Source organism: Paroedura picta, chromosome 18, assembly GCF_049243985.1.
Source record: "Paroedura picta isolate Pp20150507F chromosome 18, Ppicta_v3.0, whole genome shotgun sequence".
Lineage (NCBI taxonomy): Eukaryota > Metazoa > Chordata > Lepidosauria > Squamata > Gekkonidae > Paroedura > Paroedura picta.
The window spans coordinates 5,888,413-5,914,614 of record NC_135386.1 but is presented as its reverse complement, the minus strand read 5'-3'; the positions used below and the strand labels follow the sequence as shown (position 1 = coordinate 5,914,614).

Below are 26,202 nucleotides of genomic sequence, written 5' to 3'. Positions count from 1 at the left end.
GCCCAGGGGAGGAGGATGGGGCTTTTACAGATACTGTGAATGGCCCAAAAGCCAAATCTGTGGATTCCAGGTCAAGTCAAGCCTGAACACTCCCTAAAAGCACACACACACACACAAAAAATAGTAACCAGGCTGTTGTACTTTGACCACATTCTGAGATTTATTTTATTTATTTATAGTTGGATTTATATACCGCCGTTCGCCAAAAGGCCTCACAGCGGTTCACAATAAATGACCCGAGGCATCAGAAACAGATAATTATGCTAGGAGAAATTGAAGGCGGCAGGAAAGCTTTATAAACCGCATATCTCAGTAGTCCAACTATGGGCGGTGTACGGATGAACATTTATAAAACCAACGAGCATTTAAATAACTTACAGCAGTTAAAATAACGGTACAACTTCGAAATGGAGAGTACCCTCTCCACGATTCAGTTTCTGCCGTCCATCCCGTCAGACAAAGGTCTGGATATTCCCTAATTTAAAGCAGACAGTACTCTCTGGGAGGGTAGGGCCCAATAGATTATTGATGTTCACTGGCCCCACATATTTGGGGCTAATTCCAGGCCGAAATACAGCGAAGGAAATATCAGAGGAGGGGAAATGGTATTTGTAAGCTGCTTTGGGACTCCTTTGGGTAGTGAAAAGTGGGGTATAAAACCAGCTCTTCTTCTTCTTGTGTGAAGAGGAAGGGAAAGATTTTTTGCAAGTTGCTTTGGGACTCCTTTTTGTAGTGAAAAGCGGAGTATAAAACCAGCTCTTCTTCTTTAACCTCACAAGGTGCCTGTTGTGGGGAGAGGAAGGGATAGTGAAAAAAGGGGGGTGTAAAACACCAGCTCTTTTTCATCTAAGACCCTTTTGTCCTCGCGGGGGGAGTCTCCTGACTTGCTATTAACTAAGATCATGGGAAAGACTGGGGATATAATAATAATACCCCCACCCCCCAGTCTTGTAGTCTATCTCCGGCTCACGAAGAAGGATGCCATGTGACACGGGAGCCCATGAGTCAACAAGGGGCTGACCTCAGATGCCCTCTGTCTTTTTAAGCTGCTTTCTCTGAACCTGTGTGAGTCATTCCTGAATGGAATGCAGGGTGGGCCCAAGGAGCTGGGCCCATCCCCTTCAAGGAAGTGCGGGCATCTCGCTTGAATTGGGGCTGTGTCTTGCCCTCGCAATGGGAATTCCCCAGGATTTGACCAGGGCCTTCTCTAGCCAGCCTCCCCCAGGAGTGAGATTCTCTGCACGCAGCTGGGCTTCCCTGTGTTGTGCATGCATTTGGGGTCCCCGATTAAAAAGCACCCTGCGAGTTTCTTTTCTCCTACTGATCCTCTGAACGAAAGGAAGAAAAAATGTATTTCATCATGTGCCACGTCATGTCCGGAGTTCATTATCCCAGTTTAGAAGCTCCTTATGTGTGAAGTCACACCAAGGATTTGTGATTCGTTCGGGAAATCTGTTCTCTTGGCTGGTGTGCTTCCCCCTCCTTCCTCTTCCCCTTGCATGCTGAACTACGATCGGAGACTTCCTGGGTTTAGGAAGTCTCCAAATCAGATCCTGTTGGATGTGATGTTTTGGTTACATTAAAAAAATTGGGGAGGGGGGTGTTTTCTTCCCTACTTTTTTGGATCCTGCGGGCTCATTTGGACTTCTGGCATAGTAGGTGCAGGAACAAAATGGCTGCCACAAGGTGAGGAGCCAGCCATGATGGCCACCCCTGAACCTGAGTAAGACAGTGCAGCTGTGGGGGCAGCAGCTGCCAAAGCAACATTTTAAAATATCTACACAAATATCTACACAAAGTCCAGTAGTCTATTAGAAGCCTTGCTGGCCCCACTCACTTTAAAACGCTCGGTGGGCGCCATGTTGGGGACTTTTGGGCTGTGAAACTGGTGAATCTGCGGTGTTAATTTAGTGCCTTTTAATCCTGCTCCTTCTCAGAGCGGCCTACATCACCCCCCACTTTTCTGCTCCTTCCTCGCTACCACCCTCTGGGGTGAGAGTGGCCAGCCTCTGGTCACACAGCAGAGTGAGGATTCGAACCCGGCTCTCTCCAATCCTCCAGCACCCTGGCCACAACGGTGCCCTGGCGGCGGTGCAAGGAACAAGGGAGCCGTGAGGACGGCACTACTGTAGCCCTGCGGACTGTCCAAGGTGTGTGCCAGCAGGCTCTTGGGTCAGGAGCCTGGCAGCTGTTTCCCGCCCTAATCGAGATTATCTTGGGTTCTAAAAAAAGGGGGAGATACCGGCCTTAGCCTAAGCCCCGCTCTCAGTCTGCTGAGTTACGTAACCGTGGCACGCTTAGCTTAGGGTAGTGTTAGGGGTGGATGGCAGCGAACATTACAGCATTCGTGTTCTACAGTTGGGGCTAAAAACGCTTTTATTGATTGTAACCAATCCGTCTCAGCTGCCTTCGCGGAGGCAGCGGGGTCCCGAGAGACGTGGGATGCTCGCTCGGGCTGGTAGATTTCTGTCCGTGTGCGTCGGAGGCAGCCGGCTCAGCTCTGAGGTAACGTCCAGACGGAAGAGCTCAGGAGGCGACCGGAATCGCAAATGCCCGGTCCCACGTTGGTGCGCCTGCCCGCTGTGTCCCTGGCACTGAGCCGGCAGCCGTGGGCCTGAACGAGACAAACAGGCACATCTGCTTGTGGCCGTGCAAGAAGAGGTGGGCTTGGGTTAGAAGAAGAAACACGACATTGTCTGACGAAGGGAGCTTGCCCTCGAAAGCTCACGCCCTGAATAAATCCTTGTTGGTCTTAAAAGGTGCCACTGGACTCTGATTTTATTGTGGTACTTCAGACCAACACGGCGACCCATTTGAATCTATCGTCACAGGGCAAAGTTCACGAGAAAGCATTAGAAGAAAATGCTTTCCCTTCCTTTTTCCCACAACAGGCACCCTGTGGAGTAGGGCAAGGCGGAGAGAGCTCTGGAAGAACTGCTCTGAGAGGACAGCTCTGTGACTGGCCGAAGGTCACCCAGCTGGCTGCATGTGGAGGAGCGGAGAATCAAACCCGCCTCGCCCGATTAGAAGCTGCCGCTCTTAACCACGACACCTGGCTGGCGAGAAGCTTAAAAATATAGAACCCTAGAGTGGGACGGGGCCATAGAGTCCATCTAGTCCATCTCCCTGCTCAATGTAGGATCAGCCGAAAGCATCCCTAAGGAGAGATTCATGAGGTGTAAATGAACTAAATAAATCTTGCTATCTTATTCTACATTTCGCTGAACGTATTTTCCATGGCCTTGGATTTGGACTGTGGTTCCACCAGCTTTGTGTCTCCTCTGTCCCTGGCCGAAGCAGCGGCCGCACCCCAAGAAGACCGCAAGGCCCCTGTAATCTTTATGTGGCCACGGTGATGTTCCTTGGGTGGAAATCTGGCATCGGATCTCTCCTGAGCTCTGGCTTCCTGCCCGGGAAAGGAGAATGAACCTTCTGGGTCTGGCGGTCTCTCCCAAAAAGCTATCAAAAGTGAATGCAGTCCTGTTTGACCTTTTCCCAAAAATACAAGCAGCTAGGAAGGTATCCAACGAAATCAATAGGCTCTAGGTCTTAAGCGACAGGAAAAGAAGCAATTCATTATAATTTCCCGTCCCTGTGGTTTATCCTGTCAGACTGCTGGCATGAAACCTCGTGGCGGAAGAGAGCTGAAAGGGTTTTATGTTGATTTTTTTTGTGCTAGACCCATCAGCGGTGGCTGGCTGAAATAGCTGGGGAGGTGGCGTGATCTTAGGGGCGGGGCCCGTGCGTTAGAGGAGGCGAGGTGCGGAGATGGAACTTCCATGTTCAGAGGCAAGATACCTCTGAATACCTGTTTCCAGGAGAGATGGGAGGCATTGCTCCCTGTGCCCAGGTTTTAGGCCTTTCTAAACAGAGGCAGCCCTGACCTGGAAGGTCCAGAATAGCCAGCTCTTGTCTGGTCTCAGAACCTAGACCGGGTCACCCCTGCCTAGTATTTGGATGGGAGACAACTATGAAATATCAGAGTTATAGAGGCAAGCAGCGGTGAACCACCTCTGATTCTATCTTGCCTGGGGCTCTTCAGAAGACCATGGACTACAAGTCCCATGAGCCCCTGCCAGCACCTCACATTATTGTCTTTTCCATCTCGTCTTCTCATGATGGGGTGGCTGGATGGAGTCACTGAACCAATCGGTGGGAGCTTCAATGGATTCCTGGGGGTGGTACAGAAAGGCCTGGGGGATCATTGTCCATGGGGTCGCGATGGGTCGGACATGAATTTGCAACTAACAAAAACAGCAGCTTCTCATTATATGACCAAAGGACGGGAACCTCCAGTTCGTAATTTTCGCTTCTGGGCAGAGTTCAAGGCTTTGTTTGGCCTGGAACCCGCTGTTTTGCTCTCTTGGCAGCCCATGGCATCTGTAAAACTCCTCTTCAACACCACGTTCCAAGCAGATTGTCTCCCTTCCTGTCCGCTTTCTTTCCCACAGTATCCCTATTTTCCTTGCCCACCCCCAAACGCGGGACTCTCCCGTCTCCGGATCTGCCTGTGAGAAATTGCTGGCTGGCTACGAAGGTGGCGTTTATTTGGTCTGCCGCTTGCCGAAGTAGCAAACACAAACACAATCTGGACTTGGCAAAAACACACACGTTTTTTTTTTTTTTTGAGGGGGGGAGGTTCAGCAGATGGAGCTGCAGGAGAACTTGGGCACGGACGGATGATCCGCAGTCCCCGATAACAGGTGGTGTTGGCTTTCTGAACGGCGTGACTACCCAGGGCCGCCCCCCCCCCCCAATTCCTTCCCTACGTCAAAGTCTTAATTTCAGGAGCCTGTACTCCTTGCTTGCTGATGGAGGCTTCCTTTCCTCGCCCCTCCAGCGCTGCAGGCATTGCAGCAGCAGTGGTTGGTAGGACCCCTCGCTGCTAACAGCCCTGGGCAAAGCCGCTGACCAATGGGCCGTGCAGACCGAAGCTTGCTAGGGACGTCCTGAGCAGCCGGAGATCTCCGACCCGAAGGGAGGGCATTAGGAGGTTCGGCTGGTGGGATTAACCAGGGATCAGCGATCCCAGGGGTCATTTGTCGGTTCCCTTGATCCTCCCTGCCTCTTCCATTCCAAGAAGGGAAATGACTCTTCTTGGCAGAGCACCGGTCCTCTAGCTTCCATAGGGGGACGGGGACCCTGTGGTTTTCTTCCCTCCGGGGGACAAGAACTCTGGAAGCGCACACCGGCATCCCTCGCCTCCTGTAACTCAGCAGAGAATTCTTCTGCTTGGCTGACAGCCGCCCAAGGAGATCGCCTCTGAGGCTCCTCTGAATCAGGCCAGCGTGGGACGGCCATGGAGCTGGTCCCGGCGTGGGGCAGGTAAGTCACGCTGCTTGGGAAGTTCCCAGGCAGGGAATTTTTTCCTGCTTTCTAGAGAGAAAGGGAACGGGCTGGGACGTCAGGAGTGTTTTCAAAAGTGCCGAAGATTTCTGATTGGCTGGAGACAGTAATGATGAAATGTAACTTCTGGAGGGTGCTGAATTTTCACGTTAGGTTACAAAATACAGCGTAAAATTACAGAAATACGTTCAAACTACTGTGAGAGAGGGTGTATTCTGTGTATTTGTTGTCTATTTAGTGCTTCACACAGTCACACATCTTTATCTTTTTGGTGTAGTGGTGTGCCAGTTTGGTGCTGTGGTGAAGAACGGCAGCCTGCAGACTTGGGTTTGTTTCCCCGCTCCTCCACATGCAGCCAGCCGGGGGACCTTGGGCTACTCTTGTTAGAGCTGTTTCTCACAGATCAGTTCTCTCAGAGCTCTCTCAGCCCCACCTACCAGAAAGGGTATCATGAGGAGAGGGAGGAACGGCAATTGTAAGCCGCTTTGGATAGTAAAAAAGTGAGGTATAAACTCTTCTTCTTTTCCTTTTTCCATGAGCAAAGACTAAGGCAGTTGCACTATTAATGCTATGCTGCCTACAGAAAGCTGCGTATGGGTCAAATGCTGATTCTGCCACCAAAACAACACTCCCAGAGTGAAGAAGAAGAAGAAGAAGAGTTGGTTCTTATATGCCGCTTTTCTCTACCCAGAGCGGCTTACAGTCGCCTTCCCTTTCCTCTCCCACAACAGACACCCTGTGAGGGAGGCGAGGCTGAGAGAGCCCTGATATCACTGCTCGGTCAGAACAGCTTTATCAGGGCCGAGAAGAGCCCAAGGTCAACCAGCTGGCTGCATGTGGGGGAGCGCAGAATCGAACCTGGCTCGCCAGATTAGAAGTCCACATTCCTAACCGCTACCCCAAACTGGTGTGTGGAGCACAAGGGGCCCCTGTTTGAGCGAGGCATTCTGTGGTTTTGTAAATCCTTGCATTGTGGCTACGTTAAACAAAATAAAACCTAGTGTCTGGTTAATTAGGGTGTGAGTGTGTGTGTGTGCACATGTGCAAGTTTTTAAAGCAGCCGAAATCCACATTCCCTGGCCCAGATAGATTCATAGAGTTGGAAAGGGCCATGCAGGCCATCTAGTCCAGCCCCCTGCTCAATGCAGGGTCCTCTGAAAGCAGCCAGGATAAGTCTCTGTCCAGCCGCTGCTTCAAGGCCACCAGTGAGGAGGAGCTCCCCACCTCCTTAGGCAGCCCATTCCACTGCTGAACTACTCTGACTGCGAATGTTCCCCCCCTGATATCCAGCTGGTCCCATTCCACACCAAGTTTAAAGCTGCCACCGCGGGTCCTGGCCCCTGCTGCCAAGCCCTAGACAGGCCAGCTCCTTCTAGTCAGATCTGGGAAGCTAAACAAGGTTGGCCCTGTTCGGCATTCGGAGGGGGGACGAGGAAGAAGACCGGGGTTGTTATGCAGAAGGAGGCAACGGCCGGCCCCCTTCAAAACGGCTGCCATAAATCGGCTGGAACTGGAGGCGAAACAACAGCAAAAGCTGTGTGCTGTTTTGGGTACAGCAGCAACAAACCGGTGCAGCAACGATTCGCAGTTTGGCGTTTCCGGTGTGGGCAGGCGGACGCAGCTACTGGTGCAGTGCTCTGCCACGCTCTCCGAAAATTTGGGAAATTCCACTCTGGGGAAAGGCCCGTGCAGAGCAGCCCCTTGCTCATTCTGCCTTTGAACCCCTTCCCCCCCCGCAGGGGTAGTCAAACTGCAGCATTCGCTGGCAGGGGCTCATGGGAATTGTAGTCCATGGACATCTGGAGGGCCGCAGTTTGTCTACCCCTGGAATAGGGTGAGGAAGGCAGAGGTTTGATCCTGCACTTCCCTCGCTGATCCGTATCCATCCGTAAGGAAGCCTGCTCCTATAGCTGCAGAATCCAACCTTTGCCCAGATGGGCAAATCCTTCCCTTTATCCCCTCTTCAGAAATCCCGGCTTAAAATGTGGCCACCTAAATCTCTGCTTTGCCTGATGCAAGCAGCAAATCCACTTAAGGCCTTGCGTCTCTCTCTCTCTCTCTCTCTCGCTCTCTGCTGGCACCGGCAAGGATGGGGGGGGGGGAGTTTGTTTTGTTGCAGGGAACAACCCAAACAGCCCAGCACCGAAGAGGGCGTCCCTTACGGCCTCAGAGGCACCAAGGTGGCAAGGCATGCAGCTGTTGAAACCCAAGCGCCAAATCTCTTTCCCTCCCAGAAGAAGATTCAGGCGGGTCGCCGGTTTGGCCTGAAGCAGTGAGACAAACATTGAGTCCGGGGTCACCTTGAAGATCAGCAATTTTTCATTCAAGGTATTCAAGGCACACGGAAGCTCATACCTTGAATAAAACTTGGCAGGTTTTCAGAGCGCCACCGGACTCAAAATTGGTTCCTCCCAGAACAAGGTTTGCCTTTAGACCTTGTATTCTCAGAGGGTCTAAAGGGTCAGGAACCTATGAGTTAAGGGGTCAGGGCTCAGCAGCTGCCTGACCCTGGGAACCTTCGTTGCTTGCCCGGTTTGCCCAAAGCTGTTTTTATACCACATTTGCCCTTTTCTCCTGCTCTTCTTCCGGATCGTCTCATCTTACATGGCTCTCGGGAATCTTGTGAACAAAGGGAGAGAGCAACTGGCAAATGTAACCCAGCAAGGTTCGGGGCTTGTGTTTGAGCCTGGCCCTCTGAAAAGTTCGGCTAGTTCCAGGTGGGTGGGGGAGTCCTGGTGGGGTGCCCTTGGGTGCCCTGTTGGGAAATCCTGTACGAGACCTTTGTGCTTCTCCATTTAAGCCGCTGTTTTTGCAAATTCTCTCAAATACCTTTTTTTTACTTCACCTTTTAAGCTAGCTCCAGGCATTTCCCTGTAGAGTGAACTAAGATTGGAACGTAAGTCACAATGAGAGCGGTATACTTGTCTCCGCTGCGTTAACAGAGCAAAGGGGAGTCATTTTGTTTGTGTTGTCCTTCCTTAAAGAACAGAGCCGTGGGGAGGAACCCACGGCCCTGGCACTTACGGGACAGCAAGCTGGGGGGCAGCGGCAGCCCCCGTTGCATGGCACCAGCTGTCAACAATGCTTGAGCCCTGGAAACGCATTCTTCGGCTGACGCCAGAGCACCAAACATAACTTCCAAAAATAAAGGCAGAGAATTAACCCTCAGACCAGGAAACTGGAGTGAAAAAGAAAGGCGACTCTTCCTCTCCCTTCCCCAAGGAGCTCTTTGGGACTCCCCCTTTCAAGACCTCCTTCCTGGAATTCCTCCCCCCCCACCACATTTTAGCACCGTCCTTCCCCTCCCGTCCTCAGCTGAGCTCGTCCGTCCCCTTTAGAGCTCTGCTATGGCTCTCCCCGGGTGACCCTGAGCTCCTCACTCTGGGCTTGGCCTACCTCACAGGAAGGGTGTGTGGGGATAAAACTGAGGAGGGCAGAGCTGCGTCTTCCGCCCTCCGCTCCATAGAAGAAGGCCAGCATGCAAACGTGATGGACAGATTCTTTTGCCACAGGCGCCACTGAAACCTTGCAAGCATTTCATCCCTGCCCTAAGGCTGGCCTCCTTTCCCTCTGTTTCGTTCGAATTCCAGCTACCCAACCGGGGGCTTTGAGAGCGCTGTGCCAGATTCAGAGAGCAAAGATGTTCAGTGAAGAAAACCAGATTCTCCCCTCCGCCCTTTGGAGAGCCGTCCCTGCCTGAACAGCAATCGGAAGGGACAAAGCCGGAGAGGTGCAACCCCTGGAGATTTTAACCATCTATTTTTATTACTGCTGGGATAGCACCTCGGATCTATATCCGCATCAGCTGATTCACATCCTTCTGTACCTGAAAACACTGTGAATAGCAGAGAGCTGTTATCGTCTCCCCCTTCCCCTTCCCGGTCACATTTCATTTCCTGGTTCTCCGGGTGTGAACGTTTGTCCCTTTTGCACCTTAAGGACTCGTGACACCTGATCTTCCTCAAACACCTCCAGCGCCCCTAATTCTCTTCCTCCCCCAGGACTGGTGGCTTTTTCTCTCTTCAGCAATTCTCTGCTTTTGTCGTCGGTGTTTGTTTATGTTTTCGCTCTCCGGCCAACAAAATTGGCTCCCGAAACAGCTCCCAAGCGCCAATCCAAATGACAATTAGAATCCAGTACGAGATGTTCTTCTCTCGGCTGGAGCTGGGTTTGAGCGCAGGGAGGGGGGGGGGACTTGCCGGTGCCCTGATCTTCTGGGGGGGGGACTTGCGGGTGGAGGGAAGGAGGGGACCCCCGGTGGGGTTGGCTGCTGGAAGCCAGTCTCCCCCACCCACCCTGCTCCATCTTTCTTCTTTCTTATGGAAGGGAGAACCATCCTGTTATTTTGCAGTCCTGCATGGCGGGGGGCTCCCTTCCTGGCCTACCCTCTTATGGGAGGGCGGTTTAGAAATTCAAGAAAATAAAATAAGTTAGTTTACGAGTTTGGCTTTACATTTTGGTGGAAGGAGACTTTGTTGCTCTTAAAGGTGCCACTGGACGTTGACTTAGTTCTTTGTTGGTCTGAGGCACTGGTTGTGCTGGGTGGGTGGGTGGAGGCTGTGGTACTTAGGGTTGCCACCCTCCAGGTGGTGTCTGGAGACCTCCCCGAATTACAACTGGTCCCCAGGCTTCACGGACCAGGGGAAAATGGCTTGTAGCCAGCAGGTTTCCCTTTCAGCCTTCTTTCTTATCTTGGCTCTATTTGCAAGTTGATCAGGATTTGCAGGATTGTGGCTTCTGGCAGAGAGGATGCAGATAAGAGAAGGACCTTCCTCCGTAGATAGTCAGCTTCTGTCGGTCCAGACGGGCTTACAGGAAACTGTGCGTACTCCTGAAAGTAAGTCTGACACAGAGCGGTGGGCACAGCCCCAAAACAACGGCCACCAGAACTGATGCCGAGGCCCTCCTAAGGGGCCAAAATGCCCAATCTCCTTTTAATCTTCTTTAATTTAATAGGAAAGCCTTTAAAGTTGATTTTAGTTATATATGTCTATATGTGCGCTGGAAACCGTCCCGAGACGAACTAGAAGGGGGCAGTCCAAAATCAAATGATAAATTACGGTTACGGGAACTGTGCGTTTGACACACGAGGGGACTGTTGCCAACCTGGAATCGTAGCTGCTTTCTAGACTACAGAAATCGGTTCCCCTGGAGTAAAGGGCTGCTTTAGAGGGTGGGTCCCTCACCGCCAATGGTCTCAATGAATATCCTAACCCAGAGTTGGCATCCCTATTGGGACAGTGTCCCACTGAGAGACATGTGCATTGCCTGGGTGAGCCTGCTCTGCTGGAGGGGGGGAACGTGGTGCATGTAAGCATTGTTCTCCTTTCTTGTAAACAGCAGTTGAGTTGGCGCGCTTGTGGCTTCTGTTTTCTTCATGCCCGTTGATGGCGTGTGCGGCCGTTTACCCATGGCTACCACAACTGTCCGTGAGTCAACAAACGGCTAAGTCTGAGGCCCACACGGGCCACTGAATGCGACTGGTAGAACGGGATGGTATCCCAGGAGATGGGCAGAAGGATGAGGCTTGTTCAGCACTCCTGGTTTCGGGAAATTTCCCCGTTGGTCGAAATGTCGCATGACAGGGAACGAGCAAAAGTTGGCCGTGGCCTTTTGAAGAAGCACTTCCCAAGATGGCAACCGTGATCCTCACCAATCTCTTTTCCTGCATCCGCTTCTTTCTCTAAGCATCTCTGCACCTAAGTGAGGAGCCAATCCCTGTTACTCCATAGCCTCTGCTTTCTGATTGGCTGTGCCTCTCACAGCCGCCATTTTGTAATGGCAGCCATTTTGTGGTTGTTTCTCATTGGAGCAGGAGCGGATTAAAAAGACCCCAGGAAGCATCATTTTTGGGTCCATGGGGGCTGCCCATGCAGATACAGCTGCCCAGGGGTGGCCAAATGTCGCTCTCAAGATGCCCTTGGACTACAGTTCCCATAAGCCCCTGCCTGCCTGCCTGTAGTCCATGAACTCTCCTCAGGCTTTGCCCCCTAAATCTTGAGATCTTTCCTGACCCTGAGCTGGGACCCCTATCCATGCCCTCCGTTATCTGATTGGCTGAGTCTCCTGTGATATCACAGAGTTCACCTTTGAAGCTTCTATTTCCTGCTGGGGAATCTGGAGATCCATTTACGGGTTGCCAATCTCCAGGTGGTAACTGGAGATCTCCTGGGATTAAACTGATCTCCACATGACAGAGATCAATTCACCTGAAGAAGAGGGTGGGCCCTTTGGCTGTATACCCCATTGAAGTCCCTCCCCTCTTCAAACCTTTCCCAACCCGGAGTCGGCAACTCCGTAATTCCAGAACTCATCTTGAAGGGGTTGGCGGATTATATCACTTCCTTGTGTTTGGGGAGGGGAAGAGGAAAGGGAGAAGAAAGTATTTCTTTTGCAATAGCTGTAGTCTAGCAACAGAAGGTGAAGTAGGCCTGGTTGCTGGGTGGGGAGAGAAGTCAGTCCTTCAAAAGCTCTCCCCGGGGAGCGAAGGAGTCCTTTCCTGAGGAACTGCCTTTCTGCCTGAGATGAACTGCTTCCGTCTGAAGAAAAACTGCCCTGTGTGAGCAGCTGGGATTACTTTTGCTTGGGAGGACGGTCAGGACCCTGCTTCAGACTCCTCTTCCCCCTCTTTCCTTACAGACTCCACCCTAGTCAGGAAGGTTCCCCGAATTCTTGTTTTTGGGTGGGAGGGACTGGCTGTGGGGAGACGGCTATCCAGATCTTATTCCAGCACAAGCTTTGGGGGACGGAAGCCCACTTGGTCAGATGCCTGTAGTGGACCTCACTGCTTGAATCTGGGGTTGCCAATCTCTGGGTAGCATTAATCTTTGGACCACGTAAACCCAGCCCCTGGAGGAAATGGCTTATTTGGTGCCTCTGGGGCATTCTATCCTGCTCAGGTCCTTCCCCTCCCCAAACCCTGAGCCCTCCCAGGTGCCACCCACAGAACCTCTAAGGATTTGCCAACCCAGAGTTGGTGACTCTACCTGACAAAGTGGCTCTCCAGTCCGCGAAAGCCAAAATGAAATCCGGTTAGTGTTGCAAGACTTTGTGGTTTTGCTGGGTGGGTAAGGTGGTGGGGAAATGGGTTTTTGAAAGGGCTCTGCAGGTGTTCGTCCATCCATGTTATGGCTCCGGCTCAGGCTCACCGTCCCCCCTCGGAGTCCTGCCTGATTTTGTTTGTTTGGCTTCCTGGCTGCTCTTTCAGCTCATTCACCTCTCTTATCTTGAATTGGTAGTCTATTCCTAGCGGCTTCCAGCCCTCTCTGGGGCTTTCGATGGTTTTGTTGATCTCTCTCTCCCAGCCTGATAACCTTTTGGCCCCACGCTGTTTGCTCTAGGTTTTCCCTTAGCTCCCTCCTGAGCTAGTTAACTGATATTCCAGGGTGTTGCCTAGATAAAGGACCCTCTGATGGGTCCATTGAGGGAATCTGAGCCTGCCGAAACCACCGGCTTGTATATCTCCGTGGTGGGGACCAGTGCACCTCTGACTCAACCAACAATTTGGAAGCCACTCAATTTGATCCCAGTAACACCTTGAAGACCAAGAAAGAGTCCTTCAAGGCATGAGTTTTTGTGTGCAAGCACACTTCCGCAGACAATGCCTGTGAAAGTGTGCCTGCACACGACAGCTCACGCCTTGAATAAATCTTTGTTGGTCTTCAAGGTGCCGCTGGACTCAAATTTCGCCGTGCACCTTCAGACCAACAGGGCTACCCGCTTGAATCTCTCTTTTGGCAACCGTTGTTCTGCCAAAAGTGTGCCATTTCCGAGGCCGTCTTGTTTCCGTTGTGCTGGAGAGCTCTGTGCTTCCCTACAGAGGAAGTCCCTCATTTATCATCAGGAAAACTGGCATGTACAACCCCTCGTTTCTTCCCTGCAGCAGACACTTAGGTGAAAGGGTTCCTAAGCGTCGTAACCAGCGTTCAACAAAGAATCCGTGGTTTGGAGCTTCCAGAAAGCGTCTGGAAGGGAAACGCTGCAATTTCAGCATAGCTGAACTGAATCAGTGTTTCCAGCGGCAGGGCTCGCACCCTGCGTATCTGCCATGACCCACCCAACATGCTCATTTCTGCGCCGTAAACCTATGCTACAAATCTGCCCAACCCACTGGGCCGCAGTATGAGTTGAGCTGATGCTCTTTGCAGTCTCCACCGCTCTTTAACGTTATTGTTATTATGTTAACGTTATTGTTATCGCCTTGTTGTTACTATAAATGGAGTTAACGGTATCATTTTCTTGTTTCATGCAAACCGCCCTGAGCCTTCGGGGAGGGCAGTATATAAATACAATAAAAATAAATAAACAAACAATAAACAAATGCCTATTTCACCTTCTCCCCTCTGTTTGCCTGCAGCACGAAACCGATGCATGAGAGAGCAGGGCCCATGCACAGCCCGGACAAGCCAGAGGCACCGCAGAAGGAAAAGAGCCTGGAGTCTCCCAACGGCAGGTGAGCATCAAGGGCTGGATTCTAAAGGACCCGATTCCAGGCCAAAGTTCGACTTTTGTTCCCCTTTTCCTGGCTTGGATGGTCTCCACCAGCCACCTTCTCGGGGTTTTCCATCTGTGTGGGGGGGACGGATTTCTAATCACTTTAAAGCTTGATCATTGCTTGCGCTGTCTCAGAATCAGAACACCTTTATTGGCAGCCAGCTCTGTCCCTGGTTGAGGCCAGGCGGATTTCTTTGGGCCCAGGGATTCCCAGACTCTTGGAGGGGACGGAGCGAGGATTTCCCAACTCCAAGCCGCCAGCTGTCCATAGGAAGGCCTTGTGAACATTTCCCAGCGGAGTTCCTTTCTCCCCTGTCTGTAGAGAACTGGTCCCCTGCGACCGAAACCCTCAGGCCCTTAGCTGCTTGCGCTGGGTTCCTTGGCTGCAAGGAGATCAGGGCCGCCTTTCAAGGGACGGGGTGCTGGCTTGACATCCGCTGTTTGCTTCAAAGGGGGTCTCTGTTTGCCTTTCAGCCTCCACTTGAGTGACGCTGTCAAGGAGGAGGAGCTGAAGAAATGCCACCGGGAAGTGGTGAGTCAGGGAAGTGGGGATCGGCACCCCCTGCTGCTTGTCACAGTCTCCAGGACTGTGGGGCTAGAGGGGTGCTGTGTACCTTTCCTCCGGAGGCCATCTGTCTTGCAATGCCATTTCCTCTCCTCTGGCTTCTCTTCCTGCCCTTGGCTTGATCCTCGCGGGCATCCGGCTGAGTGACATCTGCTGCGTTTTCACCTTTCCCCCAGCCGTAGGCTGCTCTGACTGCTTTATTGCAGCGGAATGTGTTTTTTTGTCTCTGTTCCGTGGAAGGGCAAAATGTCTTTGCCGGAGGGTGACAAGCCACCAAATTGCTATCCTTGCTCTAGAAGAGAAAGGGACAGGTTGTTTGGAAAGGAACGATTTGGTTTTGGACCTCATTCCATTAGCTTTCTTCATGGGCCTGAGATCTTCTAAGATTTACAGCCTCTGCCCAAGGTCACCCAGCTGGCTGCATGTGGAGGAGTGGAAAATCAAACCCGGCTCTTCAGCTTAGAGTCTGCGGCTTTTTAACCACTACGCTAAAAAACAGTTTCATTGTTTTGAAAAGTTGCCAGAAGATTACTGTTAGATCAATACAGTATTGTAACAATAGGTGTAACAGGTTCTCTGAATTCTCATGTTTCATTCTTTTTTAAATAGTCTGTAGACCCTTTGCAGGCACATGCATTTCCCCTTATATCTCTGCAAGGGAAAGGCTAGAGACTTAAAAAAAATTAAAACTGGGAATATGGAAGAGCTGTTACACACATTACTACATATATCATTACAATAGTATATTGACCCAATTCCTGATTTTTGTAACATAAAAAGCACCCCGTCCAGGGGTGGGAAACACCTGCCATCCCCATGGCAGCCATCTAGGCTTCCCTAAACTTCGTAGCAAAACAGGCTTGAGAAACCTCAGAAGCAAAACCAGGGAACCTCCTAGAGGAGCACTAATGTTTTTCTGGGAAAGAAGAGGCAACCCCTGCTTCCAGCACCATGGAGCCTGGGTCAGACACTGGTGTGCAAACGAGAGAGCTTTTCTCTTATCAGTATTCTCCTGCAAGTACGGTACCAGGTAGATCATGGCCTGGATCCTGGCCAGCCACTTAGCCTCCTCCAATTGCAGACTTGTGGCTTACGGGACACCCGCAATTGTGGGTGAACTCTTCCTTCCCTCCCCAGCCGCAAGGTGCCCTTTAGCAGAGGTTCCGCCTGGATTTAAACTGGAGCTGTGGGGGCGGCCGCTCCCCGCCACGCTCTGCCATCGAAATGCAATTAGCAGGTGCTCCTGCTTTGTTCTCTGGGTGGCTCCCTGTGAGGAGGCGTTGGAGACGTTCTCGCTTTCTCCTCCTCTCCTACAACGCCGTCGCTGGATTAGTGCCACGATCCGTGAATTGTTCTCTTTAGCGGCACGTGGGGCTCTCTGCACATTCTGGCGGGGAGCTGTGTCCTTGGTGCGCAGCTGGGCTGCATGCGCAAGGCAGAGGGAAGCTGAGAAGGAAGGAGAGGCCAAAAAATCAGAGAAACAGCTCTGGACTCTGCAACTCCTTATTGTAGCAACACGGTTCCAGGGCCCAGGTCTCCCCATATCCCTCTCGGAGCCGTTTTCTTCCCTGCAGGATGCTTCCTCTGTATTTATCTCCGCAAGCAGAGCTTTCTGCAACGGATCCTACAATCACTGTTGTTGTTGCTGGGAGAAAAACAGAACCACAAAACCTCCGTATCTCTAATTTAGCATTTGATATCCACCTATCGGCACCGTCGTTGGAGGGATCGCTGTGCCTTCCTGACTCCTTGTCTCTTGCTTGATTTCCAGGCTCCAAATAAGTACAATTCCCAGTACCACAAGTTATTCAAGGACATCCCCACGGAGGAGAGCGTGCTGAAAGGTGAGTTGGAAGGGAGGGGAACAGGAAGCGGAGGCTGCCACCTTGTGGCAGACAGAGGGACGTGCAGGTCGGGGAGCCCTTCTGCGGCACGGTTGCAGTTTCTGAGAAGGCGAACGCGATAAAGCCGTAGCATCTTGGAGTTTGCACCTTTTTTGCCTGCTGTGGTTTTTACAACACTGCCAGGATCTAGCAAAGCCGGAAAGCAGTTTAGGCGCTGTTTTACTCCATGAGGGTTTCAGCTATTCCACCAAGCCTGTGGTTGAGGCCAGGAATACAACGCCGAATAACATCTGCCTGGCCGGTCCCCACAGAGAATATTCAGAGAAGATCCTGCAATCCAGAGGTCCCTCCCAATGTTCAGATCCATTGGCAGATGTACTGTGATCATCGCAAAATGCTTTTAACGGAACATGTGATTTTAATGGTGTCCGTGATGGTAGTTTATCGATTTGATCAGGGGTAGTCAAACTGCGGCCCTCCAGATGTCCATGGACTACAGTTCCCTATATGAACAAGAGACACACTGGGGGCTTGCACTTCTCCTATCCCACCTTATAGCCAGAAAGAGGGGTGTGGGATGATGGGTCACATCTGCTCCTTGAGGCTGACGACTTCCTGGTTTCTGCCACCTCTGGCCGTAGGCTGGCAATTTGAGCTCAGCCAATGACTCGGTCTGTGGCCGAGATTCACGGTCAGGTTTGGGGACGGAGGTGGCCATGATCCTTGTCTCTCTTGCAGTCTGCTCCTGCGCCCTCCAGAGAGACATCCTCATCCAAGGTCGGCTCTACATTTCCCCCAACTGGCTCTGCTTCTATGCAAACCTTTTCGGAAAAGACATCAAGGTAAGTCGGGGTGCTCTTTTGGTGAAGGAGAAGGTCGGGGCTTTCCAAAGGTCACGGGGGGAGTGGGGTGGTCTGCTGCTGAACTCTGCATGTTTCCGGGGAAGCAATCCTGCCAGGATTTTGCGTGGGATTTGCTCGTGAGTAAGTGAGCGTGGGATTTGCGGTTGGGGAACAGGGACAGGGCTGGCTGAGGCCTCTAAAGAAGTCAGTGCCCTCAACCTAGCTGAAATCCCAAGTGAAGCAGACCCAGGAAACTGGTTCCTTCAGGGAGTCGAGAAGCCACTCCCCCGAGGAAGCCGCTTCGGGCAGAAAGAACAAATTGGCCAAGGCTTAGCAGTGCCTTTGTTTAGCTCGATTGCTTTATCAGAGGCTGAACCCAACGCCCGGCAATTGAGGAAGTATATCTTGATGAAATCCTGCTTTCGGAATCGGAATTCTGTTTTATCGCAGGTCCTTTCTCCTCCCGGAATTGCTGTGTTGGTTCACCTGTGACCAACATGTGCAGTTATCCCGTTGCGCCTATATGTGCACGCAGAGTCCGTCCTGTACGCGTGACAATAGCACAGTCTGCTTCCCTCCCTCTGATATTTGTGTGCGTTGGTTTAGTCCCATGGGGAAGGGGGGCAGAGTCCGTGTGCTCTGTTAACTGTGTGGGTTAGTTCCAACAAGGAAGGAATTCCATTCTCCCCTCCCATTGCTTCCCCACCACCACCACCCCTCCCCCCTGGGCCCTGCTGTGGCAGGGTTTGGGAGCTGCTCTGCATCCCAAGCGGGTCCCAGAATGCCCCACAGCAAGCCAGGGGGCTCAGAGTTTTAGCCGCCTCTGCTGTGGGGCTCCAGAGTTGCAGCTGCCGCTAAGCTCAGCTACTCTAAGACCAAAGTAAGGTGTTTTGAAACATTTATTTCATTCTGGAGGGAATTTAAAGCTTTCAGATTTTTATGCACACATGAATAGTGCTCCCAAGTTCGCAGGGGAATTTCTTTAGTTGTCCACGTGGCCCCGGAGTGCGGGTTTCGATCCAGGGCGCCTCGGCTGTCCAGTCCCGCTGCTGGATTTGTTGTTCGGAGGTCATCAGCCAAACGCCGCAGTTCAGTGGAGAACTTCCTTCCCTTTTTAGAACAGACTTCCTTAAAAATAAAATAAAAATGCCAAGTTATTTATATCGACAGCTCTACCTATTTAAGCAAAGATCGAGCAGGAGGAAGGCTGCTTTCCACTCCTCTCAGCCTGTCGAGTGAAATTCTTCTGACTTTGCATCTCACTTTTTATTTTTAACAGCACCCTTGAATTTTTTCTGGGACTGCTCAAATCATTTTCCTAGCTCCTCTGTGGGCCAGTGTGCTTGCATTACTCTCCTATATCCTGCACACTGAAAGGTGATTTTTTTTTTATACTGAGGTCTGTCTTGGGACCATTATCAAATCTCTACAGCTGTGAAGAGTGTTATTTATTTCTGCGAAGCAGCAAGGCTGGCCATGGATAGGTACAAGGAAAGAGGAATAGAAACAGTGCAACACTGTAAATGTCCCTGGTCCATCTCTTATCCTGCCCCCTTGACAGTCAGTGGTTGCATGCAAGTAACATCTTAAGCAGGAAATGTGTGCTTAAATGGGCTGAAGTACACCTGGCCTTTCACCTCCTGAGGAATGCAGCTTTAAATACTTAAATGTTCAGGAAAAAAGTTCTATAATAATGTTCTGGCACAGCGGGGAGGGGTGTGTTCCACGTCACGGGCGCTAGCCAATAGGTGCCTACCAAATACATAATTGCACACACACTGTTCACCCGGAGTGTTGGTTGCCTTGCTAGTCTCAAGGTGGGAAAGTGCCTTTTCCAAATAGGATTTTTTTTGGGGGGTGAGCAAGCCATTTGGCTAAGAAATTGGATCTGCTTGGGATTGCCGTCTTAAGCACGTGAAATCAAGTCCTGAAGAAACCACTGTTGATTACATTTGAGCAAGAAAGGGTTAGGCTCTATAGCCCTTCCCTGTTTGCAGACCGTGCCAGTCACCAGCATCCCTATAACCTTCTTCCATTTGTACGCGCCTTTTCCATTTCAGGTGGTTATTCCCGTCATCTCTGTCCAGCTGATAAAAAAGCACAAAACAGCCCGCCTGTTGCCCAATGGACTGGCCATCACCACCAACGCAAGCCGAAAGGTGAGCGAGAGAGACCGGCTGAATCTCCCACCAGCGTTCCTCTGCGTAGCCCAGGGGGATCTCCCTTGACACAGAGCTGTCCTCCTCGAGCTACAAGCAGGTTTCACCTCTGAATACCAGTCTGGTCTGGCTCAAGCGTGTTTATTTTAGTGCTTCTGGCCAGCCGGAACGTTGCAGTGGGCAGCAGGGACCACACAGATTGCTGATGCTCATTTACCGCACAGCATCCACACCACAATATTCGGGAAAGACCAGGCATAAAAACAAGCCGTGTTGAGAAGCCGGATGCTGGCTCTAAACCCCGGTTGAGAAACCCTGATCTAACAAGGTCGGGCCATCCTCGGCCCCCTGGGTCCTGGCCCTTCAAACCTGGGTCTCCCGTCTTCTAGGCTGAAGCTGTCCCCTCCACACCATCCTGGCTCTTCCTTGAAACCGGGCCTCCAGTTTCACTTTGCTTGGTCGCCTAAGAGCTGGCCGTTTCCCCCCGGTTTAGTTTTTGTCGAAACTGGCCAAATAGAATTAAAAAATCAGGAGGGCCAAATCGACAAGGAAAAGTCATAGAATAAAAAGCAACAATTTCGGTTTAAATCTGTCACATCAGAAAGGGAGGGAGATGAATAAAAAATCCATACGTTTGTCTCCAAACGCGGAAATGATGAAGCAGCTGCTGGCTTGCCCCTTCCCCCAAAAACTCCCCTGTATGGTGGTCCCTTAACCCTGTCTTTCTTTCTAAATTTCCAGTACATCTTTGTGTCCCTGATCTCGCGGGACAGTGTGTACGATGTGCTGCGGAGAGTCTGCACCCACCTGCAGGTAACCCCAAAAGCTACCCCGGGAGAAATGTCATCCCCTGCTTTAGAAGCCCAGAGGGTGGCACACGTCAGCCCTCCTTCCTCCTTGTCCCGCTTGCTTGACTTACTGGTCCTTCTGTCAAAGGGGCGCGGGGCCATTTCCTTGCCATGGGAGTGGGAGTCATGGGACCATACGAGAAGGCAGTCCTGGCAGTGCGGGAGACGTGGGATGGGACCGGAGGCGCATGCTGATTCAAATCTGTACAGGGGGTCTAGAGCAGAGCCTTCGGGCAACTTTGGGATTCTGACCCAGCAGGGGAGGAGCAGCCACAAAATGGCCAGCGCAGAAGGCACAGTTTCCCTTCACCGTGGAGATTCTTGTGCTGTGGTGGCAGCTGCTGCCAAAACATTCTCAATAATCTGCACCGTATCTCCAGTGGCCCCCGAGCAGCTTTGCTGGGCAAAAGCCACCTCCACCCCCACGGCGCATTACCCTATCTCTAAAAAGATTGGGTGGGCACCTAGAAAGGGGGCGGCGGGTGCCACCACACTCACGAGCCCCGTTCTAGAGCAGGTTTCTAGGGTGCTCAGTCATCCACAACAGCCCTTCTCAACATTTTGGGGGTCCCGACACTTTTAGGAGCTCTTCTCGGGTTCCGGGCCCCCCTGCACTGGCTGCTTGCTCAATGAGCTAGGCTAAAAAAAGGCCTAAGCTAAGAGTGACTAAAAAGGCCTAAGCTAAGGATGAAATAAGTATACTCGACATGCCTTGTCTCCTAGATATGTGAGACAGATTTCTAGAACGTTGACCGAGTGAAGCTTCTGAGGGTGGACTCTATGGTGCTATGCCCTTTGGAGGTCCCTCCCCTACCCAAACCCCGCTTTCTTCAGACTCCGCCCCTCAAATCTCCAAGTTTTCCCCAAGCTGGCAACCCTAAGCCTTGTTCTTAGAACAACCTTGGAAATTTTTAAGCAGAGGCTGGATAGCCATTTGATGGGGAGGCTGATTCTGTGAAGGCTCAAGGGGGTGGCAGGTTACAGTAGATGAGCAACAGGGTTGTGAGTGTCCTGCATTGAGCAGGGGGTTGGACTAGATGACCCACGAGGTCCCTTCCAACTCTATGATTCTATGCTTCTTCTATGATTCTAAGGAGGGAAATAATAAAATTCATCGGGCCTGCCTGGAAACAGTTTTATTCTGTGGGATTTACCTGTGAGGCGCCTCACACAGGTCTCCGAAGATAGGGCGTGTACATTTTCCTGGATAGACAAACACATTGGAGCCCTCTGTTGCCTGTCTGGACCTGCCAGATACAGGATGAAAGCACCAGACCAGGCTGTGTTTCTTGGTAGCCTTCCGGAGTCTCCGTTCAGAACCTTTTCCAGGCTGGCGGCTGCTCGACACCCTCTTCAGCTGGACTGCTGGGGCTCAGACTTGCTGCCTTCTGTATGAAGAGCATGCTCTTCCCCACCTGGCTATAGATTCTCGTTCCGTTCAGGGACGGTGGGACTCTCCCTGGCTTTCCGCCAGACGTCCATAGAGAAATAGATCCTGGCTCTGTTTTGTGACATGGAACCATTTGTCATCCCTGCAGAAGCAAAGCCGACCTGACTGGAATTTATTGGCCCGAATGGTGTGCCTGGATATTATTTATAAGTTTGCCGTGGCAGCACTTAACATTTTTGGCATACGGAGGCTTCCGCGTTGAGCCTTTTAGGCTCTGGGACATATGCCGAGGTTTTAAAAAAGAAGCCCTGCAGAAAGGGAAGCTGTTTGGCCTGGTTTGTTCGTGATATATGACAGTGGTTCTGTGTCCTTCAGAAAAGAAAATCACTTTTTTTCCTATATAAGCATAAAGTAGAGGAGGAAGAAGAAGAGTTGGGGTTTTTTTTGTACCCTGCTTTTCTGTCCCTGAAGGAGCATCAGAACGGCTGATAATCGCCTTCCCTTCCTCTCCCCACAAGTAGGCGGGGCTGAGAAAGCTCTAAGAGAACTGCTCTGTGAGATCATCCCTAAGAGAACTGTGACTAGCCCAAGGTCCCTCATCTGGCTGCATGAGCATAGCCTTGGCCTGCAGCTGAGGGGCAAAAGCACCATTCGCATTTTAAAAATGTATTTGCTGGGAAACTGACTTTCTTTCTGCACACCAGCTAGAAATTAGATGCTCATGGGTTTAGTGTGCTGAATTCGGTGCTATGATCATGGAAGCATTTGCCAGCTCTGGAGGTGGGAATAACCTGCAAATCTGGGAGGGGTAGGGGGACCTCAGCAGGGTACTGTGCCATAAAGCCCTCCCTCCAGAGTAGCCCTTTTCTCCAGGTAGGTTTGCCAGCACTGAGTTGGGAAATTCCTGGAGCTTAGGGAGGGCAGCAGCCTCAGTGGGGGTGTAATTGTTGGATAGCATAACTCTCCTTGCAAGAAGATCTGGGAGAGAAAGGGTTAAGAGAATTCTCTCCCTCAGGGAGGCCTCGCATTTGGCCCCACCCTCTCCTTGGTTAGATGCCCACCTTATTTGGTCCTTGCATGGCTTCTGTTTAATCTCTCTTATCTGGGCTTGGAGCTGGAGTAAGTTAAACCATTTTGGAAGTTAATCTGTTCACAGTAAGTTAAATTTCCATGCAAGATGGTTTTTATTTCTGTATGTAAAATTTCTTTCTCTTGTTCCCATTGGAGTCAGGTCTTCTTTGTCATTTGTTGGAACAGCATTTCCCTTTAACAGGGAAATGCAGAGGGTTGGGGACATTGCATAAAGCCTTTGTCCTTCCAAGTCAAATGATTTTTTTTCTTGACATTGAACCCAATAAGAAAACCATAGAGTCTACCCTTCAGGGCATCAATTTCCCCCAGAGGAACTGATTCCTGTAATCTGGAGATCAATTGCAAACATGGGGGATAACCAGGACCTCCCCCCTCCTCCCAGTAATCCCTGGGGCCCTACTGCATGGGATGTTGAGGCCTTGTGGAAGACTGGGTTCAGAAGGCCCTTGAGGAGAAACCGAGAAGTGCATGGATGTGGGGCGCTGAACAGGCATCCCCCGTGAATGGCCCACTCAAGCACTTCTGCCATGGAGGACCAGTATGCGTTTGCAGCACAGCCAAGACTGCCGATGGGGCAAGAGCCCTTGCCTTGCCGGCACTGCTGCCCTTCCAGCCCCCCATCTCCAGCAACTTATCGGCTGAGTCAAACTGTATTTTCTTGCCCTTGGCAGGTCTCAAGCAAGAAGAGTTTGAGCTTGAAAGAGCTGACGGAAGAGCCGGATGCCGTGTCGCTGGTAAGACCCAGATGCCCAGGACCAGGCATAGAGCTAGGGCAGGAGGGGTGAGCTGTCAGATTGGAAGCCCTGCAAGCTGTGTTGGAGAATACCTTGCTCTTCTGGTCTGCCTGTGAGCTGATGGCCCAGATCAGGCCTTGGTACCTTTGTGCAGACAGTGACTCACATCCGGTGTTTTCCGCAGGAGGTGATCGTCCCCGAAGTGAAGTGGAGGAAGGGGTCCCCGGCGTCGCTGTCGCTGGCCCTCCCAGACACGGGCTTCCAGTGCATCCACCGGGCTTCCATCAGCAGCCTCAGCACCAAGGAGAGTTCGTGCAACTCGGAGGAGCCTCTGATATCAGGTAAGGGGAAGCCGGAGGGGCTGCGGCTCAGTGGGTAGAGCATCTACTTGGCATGCAGAAGGTCCCAGGTTCTATCCCCGGCATCTCTTCTAAAAGGACCAGGCAGAAGGGTATGGGAAAGACCTTGCTCTGGGATTCTGGCTTAGGGGAAGAGTATCTGTTTGGCATGCAGAAGGTCCAATCCAACCTCCAGAGCTCATGGTTCCAAGGACAGTGCTAGGTAGACAACACTGAAGCTTCCTCCCTCCCAACACACCTCTATCAAACCAATGTTAACACAGCCTACACAGAGGTCAAAGGGAAACTATAAACAACCCCATGCACATGCAGTTTTGCATCCGGCCGAAGGCCTGAGGGAGGAACGATCCACCTGCACGGCAGCTGGGCTCATGTTTATCTGTTGGCACCGGCGCTTGGGGTAGCACAATGGAAGGAAAATAACTCCCGTTGAGCTTTTTGTGTGTGTGTAAAATTTGGCACTCGTTACTGGAGTCGGTGCACCTTCGGGATGACAGAACAGCGTTTTGTTTGCAGAGAGTCCTCACGGAGCTCAGTTTCCAGGCAAGGAGTTTTAGCCTGAACAGTTTTCCTGCCTGATCGGCCAAAACTGGATGTGAGTTGACACCGGGGTCAAAATGTCCAACCCTATACCCTGAAGCTTTTGAGCTTTTCACAGCCAGCTAAGCAGCTGTCTGCCCCTGGGGAGAGATGTCACTCTTTCGGGGAGGCCGTCCTCGCCAGCAGAAATCCACGGCCGGCGTCGGCCTTCCTTGACAGTCTGGCAAGCTGTCGTCGTTTTTTCCATCTTGCCTTTCCCCCCGAGAGCTCAGGGCAGTGTGTGTGGTTCTCCCCTCCCATCAGCCTTGTGAGAGATTGATCCACAATCCCTCCCTGAGCCACATGGGCCTCCAGACCCAGCCTATTTTCTGCTGCAAGAGCAGCCTGTGGCCGTGATTAATCGGAGGCACTCTGCTTGCGCCGTAGAGCAGGCGGAACAGGAATGGGGCAGGCTCAAATGGAGCCGGCTCGAATGCGGCAGAAGTCCAGCTGCACCGTTCCAGCAGCGGGACTGAGCTTTCCCACTCTTGGACTGGGGCATGTCGCCTTCCATGGAGCCAAGTTAAGCAACTGCTGCCGTCTTCTCCCCACCTCCACCCCCGGCCGACGTTTACATTTTTGTCTGGACGCCGAGGAAGTATTAACTGTCCGTTACAAGAAGGGTGTGTTCCCACAAGGAAATGTCAAAACGTCGACGGATCCATTTTGATTGAGCGTTACGTTCCAGTGTTGGGCAAATAATCCGAGATCCGGCCTGGTTAAGGGGTGTGGACTGGGACTGCAGGGGGATCCTTTATCAAAGCCTGGCTCAGCCGTGAAACCCACCGGGGGCCTTTGGGACCAGTCGCTGCCACTCTGTGCGGCCTCCCTCGCAAGACTGTTGTGAGGAACAAATGGAAGAGGAAAGAATCTTATGCGCTACCCAGTTCTGGCCTGAAATAAACAATGCAGTGTGATGAAGTGCTCCTTTCTTTTGAAACTGCCTTATTCAGGATCAGACCATCGGTCCTTCTGAGTGGTGTTGGGCCTTTTTGAGCTGAAGAAGCCAGGAATTGAACCTGGGACCTTCTGCCTGCAAAGGCTCTTCCACTGAACCACAGCCCTCCCCCCCTTTTCTCCTTCTCTCTTACCATACTAGTCTACGTACTCCCGGGAAGTGCAAGTTTTGCCCAATAATTCCTGGGGAAGCTTTATAACGTGTGGTCCCAAGGCTCTTTAGATCCACACTTGGCTGAAATGAGTATATGCACTTTGCCAAGAAACATACCTTCTCCACTCTCTGGCTCCATTGATCCTCCTGCCAGCGCTCTGTGCCCACGATACATAAACCTTCCTGTCGGTGCTTTTGTTCCAGAGAGTGCAATAAACACGGAAGAAGAGGAGTTGGAGACAGAGGAAAGCCACAAAGCCGAGCTGAGGCCTTCCGATTACCAGTTGCTGAAAGTCTTCATTGTGCTGTAAGTTGGGAGTCCAGCCGGGTGGGCAGGCCTGGCACAATCGGCCGTCTCAGGGCCAAACCTGGCGGTGCCCAGCAACAATGTCTGCTGCTTTGTGGCCAGAAAACAAAACAGGTGCCGTCGTCCTTAAGGCCAAGATCTGTGCCTACTGGCTCAGCTACTGCTGGCGAGAAACTGCCTGGGTATCTACGGGGGCCGCCTCTCCAAATAAGTCCCCCCAAGAGCCTTGCACTCAGCCCATACAAACAGGCTTGTGGTCGCCAGGCCCAATAAAAATCTGGCTGGCCTTGAGCAAAGCAGGGCCTTCCCAGCCTTGGCTCCTGCCTGGTGGGTTGAGCTCCCAGAAAATCATCAGGGCCCTGCCGGAAGTCGCTCCACAGGGTCTGCAAAACAGAGCTCTTCCACTAGGCCTGTGTCTTCGGCCGGTGAAACATTGAACATCAACCTCTAATTGGCCTCCCTCCTGTAACGCACCCTCACCCTGGGTTCTGGTTCTGCACCTGTGGATGGAATTTTTAGAATTGGTTTTGGAA

The 26,202-nt window shown here is 51.8% G+C and overlaps 1 protein-coding gene across 8 annotated transcripts in view; it reads left to right on the top strand.

Annotated features, from left to right (window-relative positions):
* Nucleotides 1-26,202, top strand: part of GRAMD2A (GRAM domain containing 2A) — a 39,338-nt gene that overhangs the window by 9,014 nt on the left and 4,122 nt on the right. For 4 of the 8 annotated variants that reach the window (XM_077318034.1, XM_077318029.1, XM_077318033.1 and 1 more), the window contains 9 exons: nt 13,703-13,798; nt 14,314-14,371; nt 16,176-16,248; nt 16,987-17,090; nt 19,151-19,249; nt 19,991-20,062; nt 23,251-23,313; nt 23,498-23,654; nt 25,567-25,669. In XM_077318034.1, coding sequence (XP_077174149.1) covers nt 13,713-13,798; nt 14,314-14,371; nt 16,176-16,248; nt 16,987-17,090; nt 19,151-19,249; nt 19,991-20,062; nt 23,251-23,313; nt 23,498-23,654; nt 25,567-25,669 — 815 coding nt within the window. In that variant the 5' untranslated portion in view covers nt 13,703-13,712. Of the gene's footprint in view, nt 1-830; nt 5,326-7,505; nt 7,675-11,700; nt 11,906-11,932; nt 12,378-13,702; nt 13,799-14,313; nt 14,372-16,175; nt 16,249-16,986; nt 17,091-19,150; nt 19,250-19,990; nt 20,063-23,250; nt 23,314-23,497; nt 23,655-25,566; nt 25,670-26,202 lie in introns of those variants that run through there. The other 4 variants (XM_077318032.1, XM_077318036.1, XM_077318031.1 and 1 more) reach the window with 4 other exon arrangements.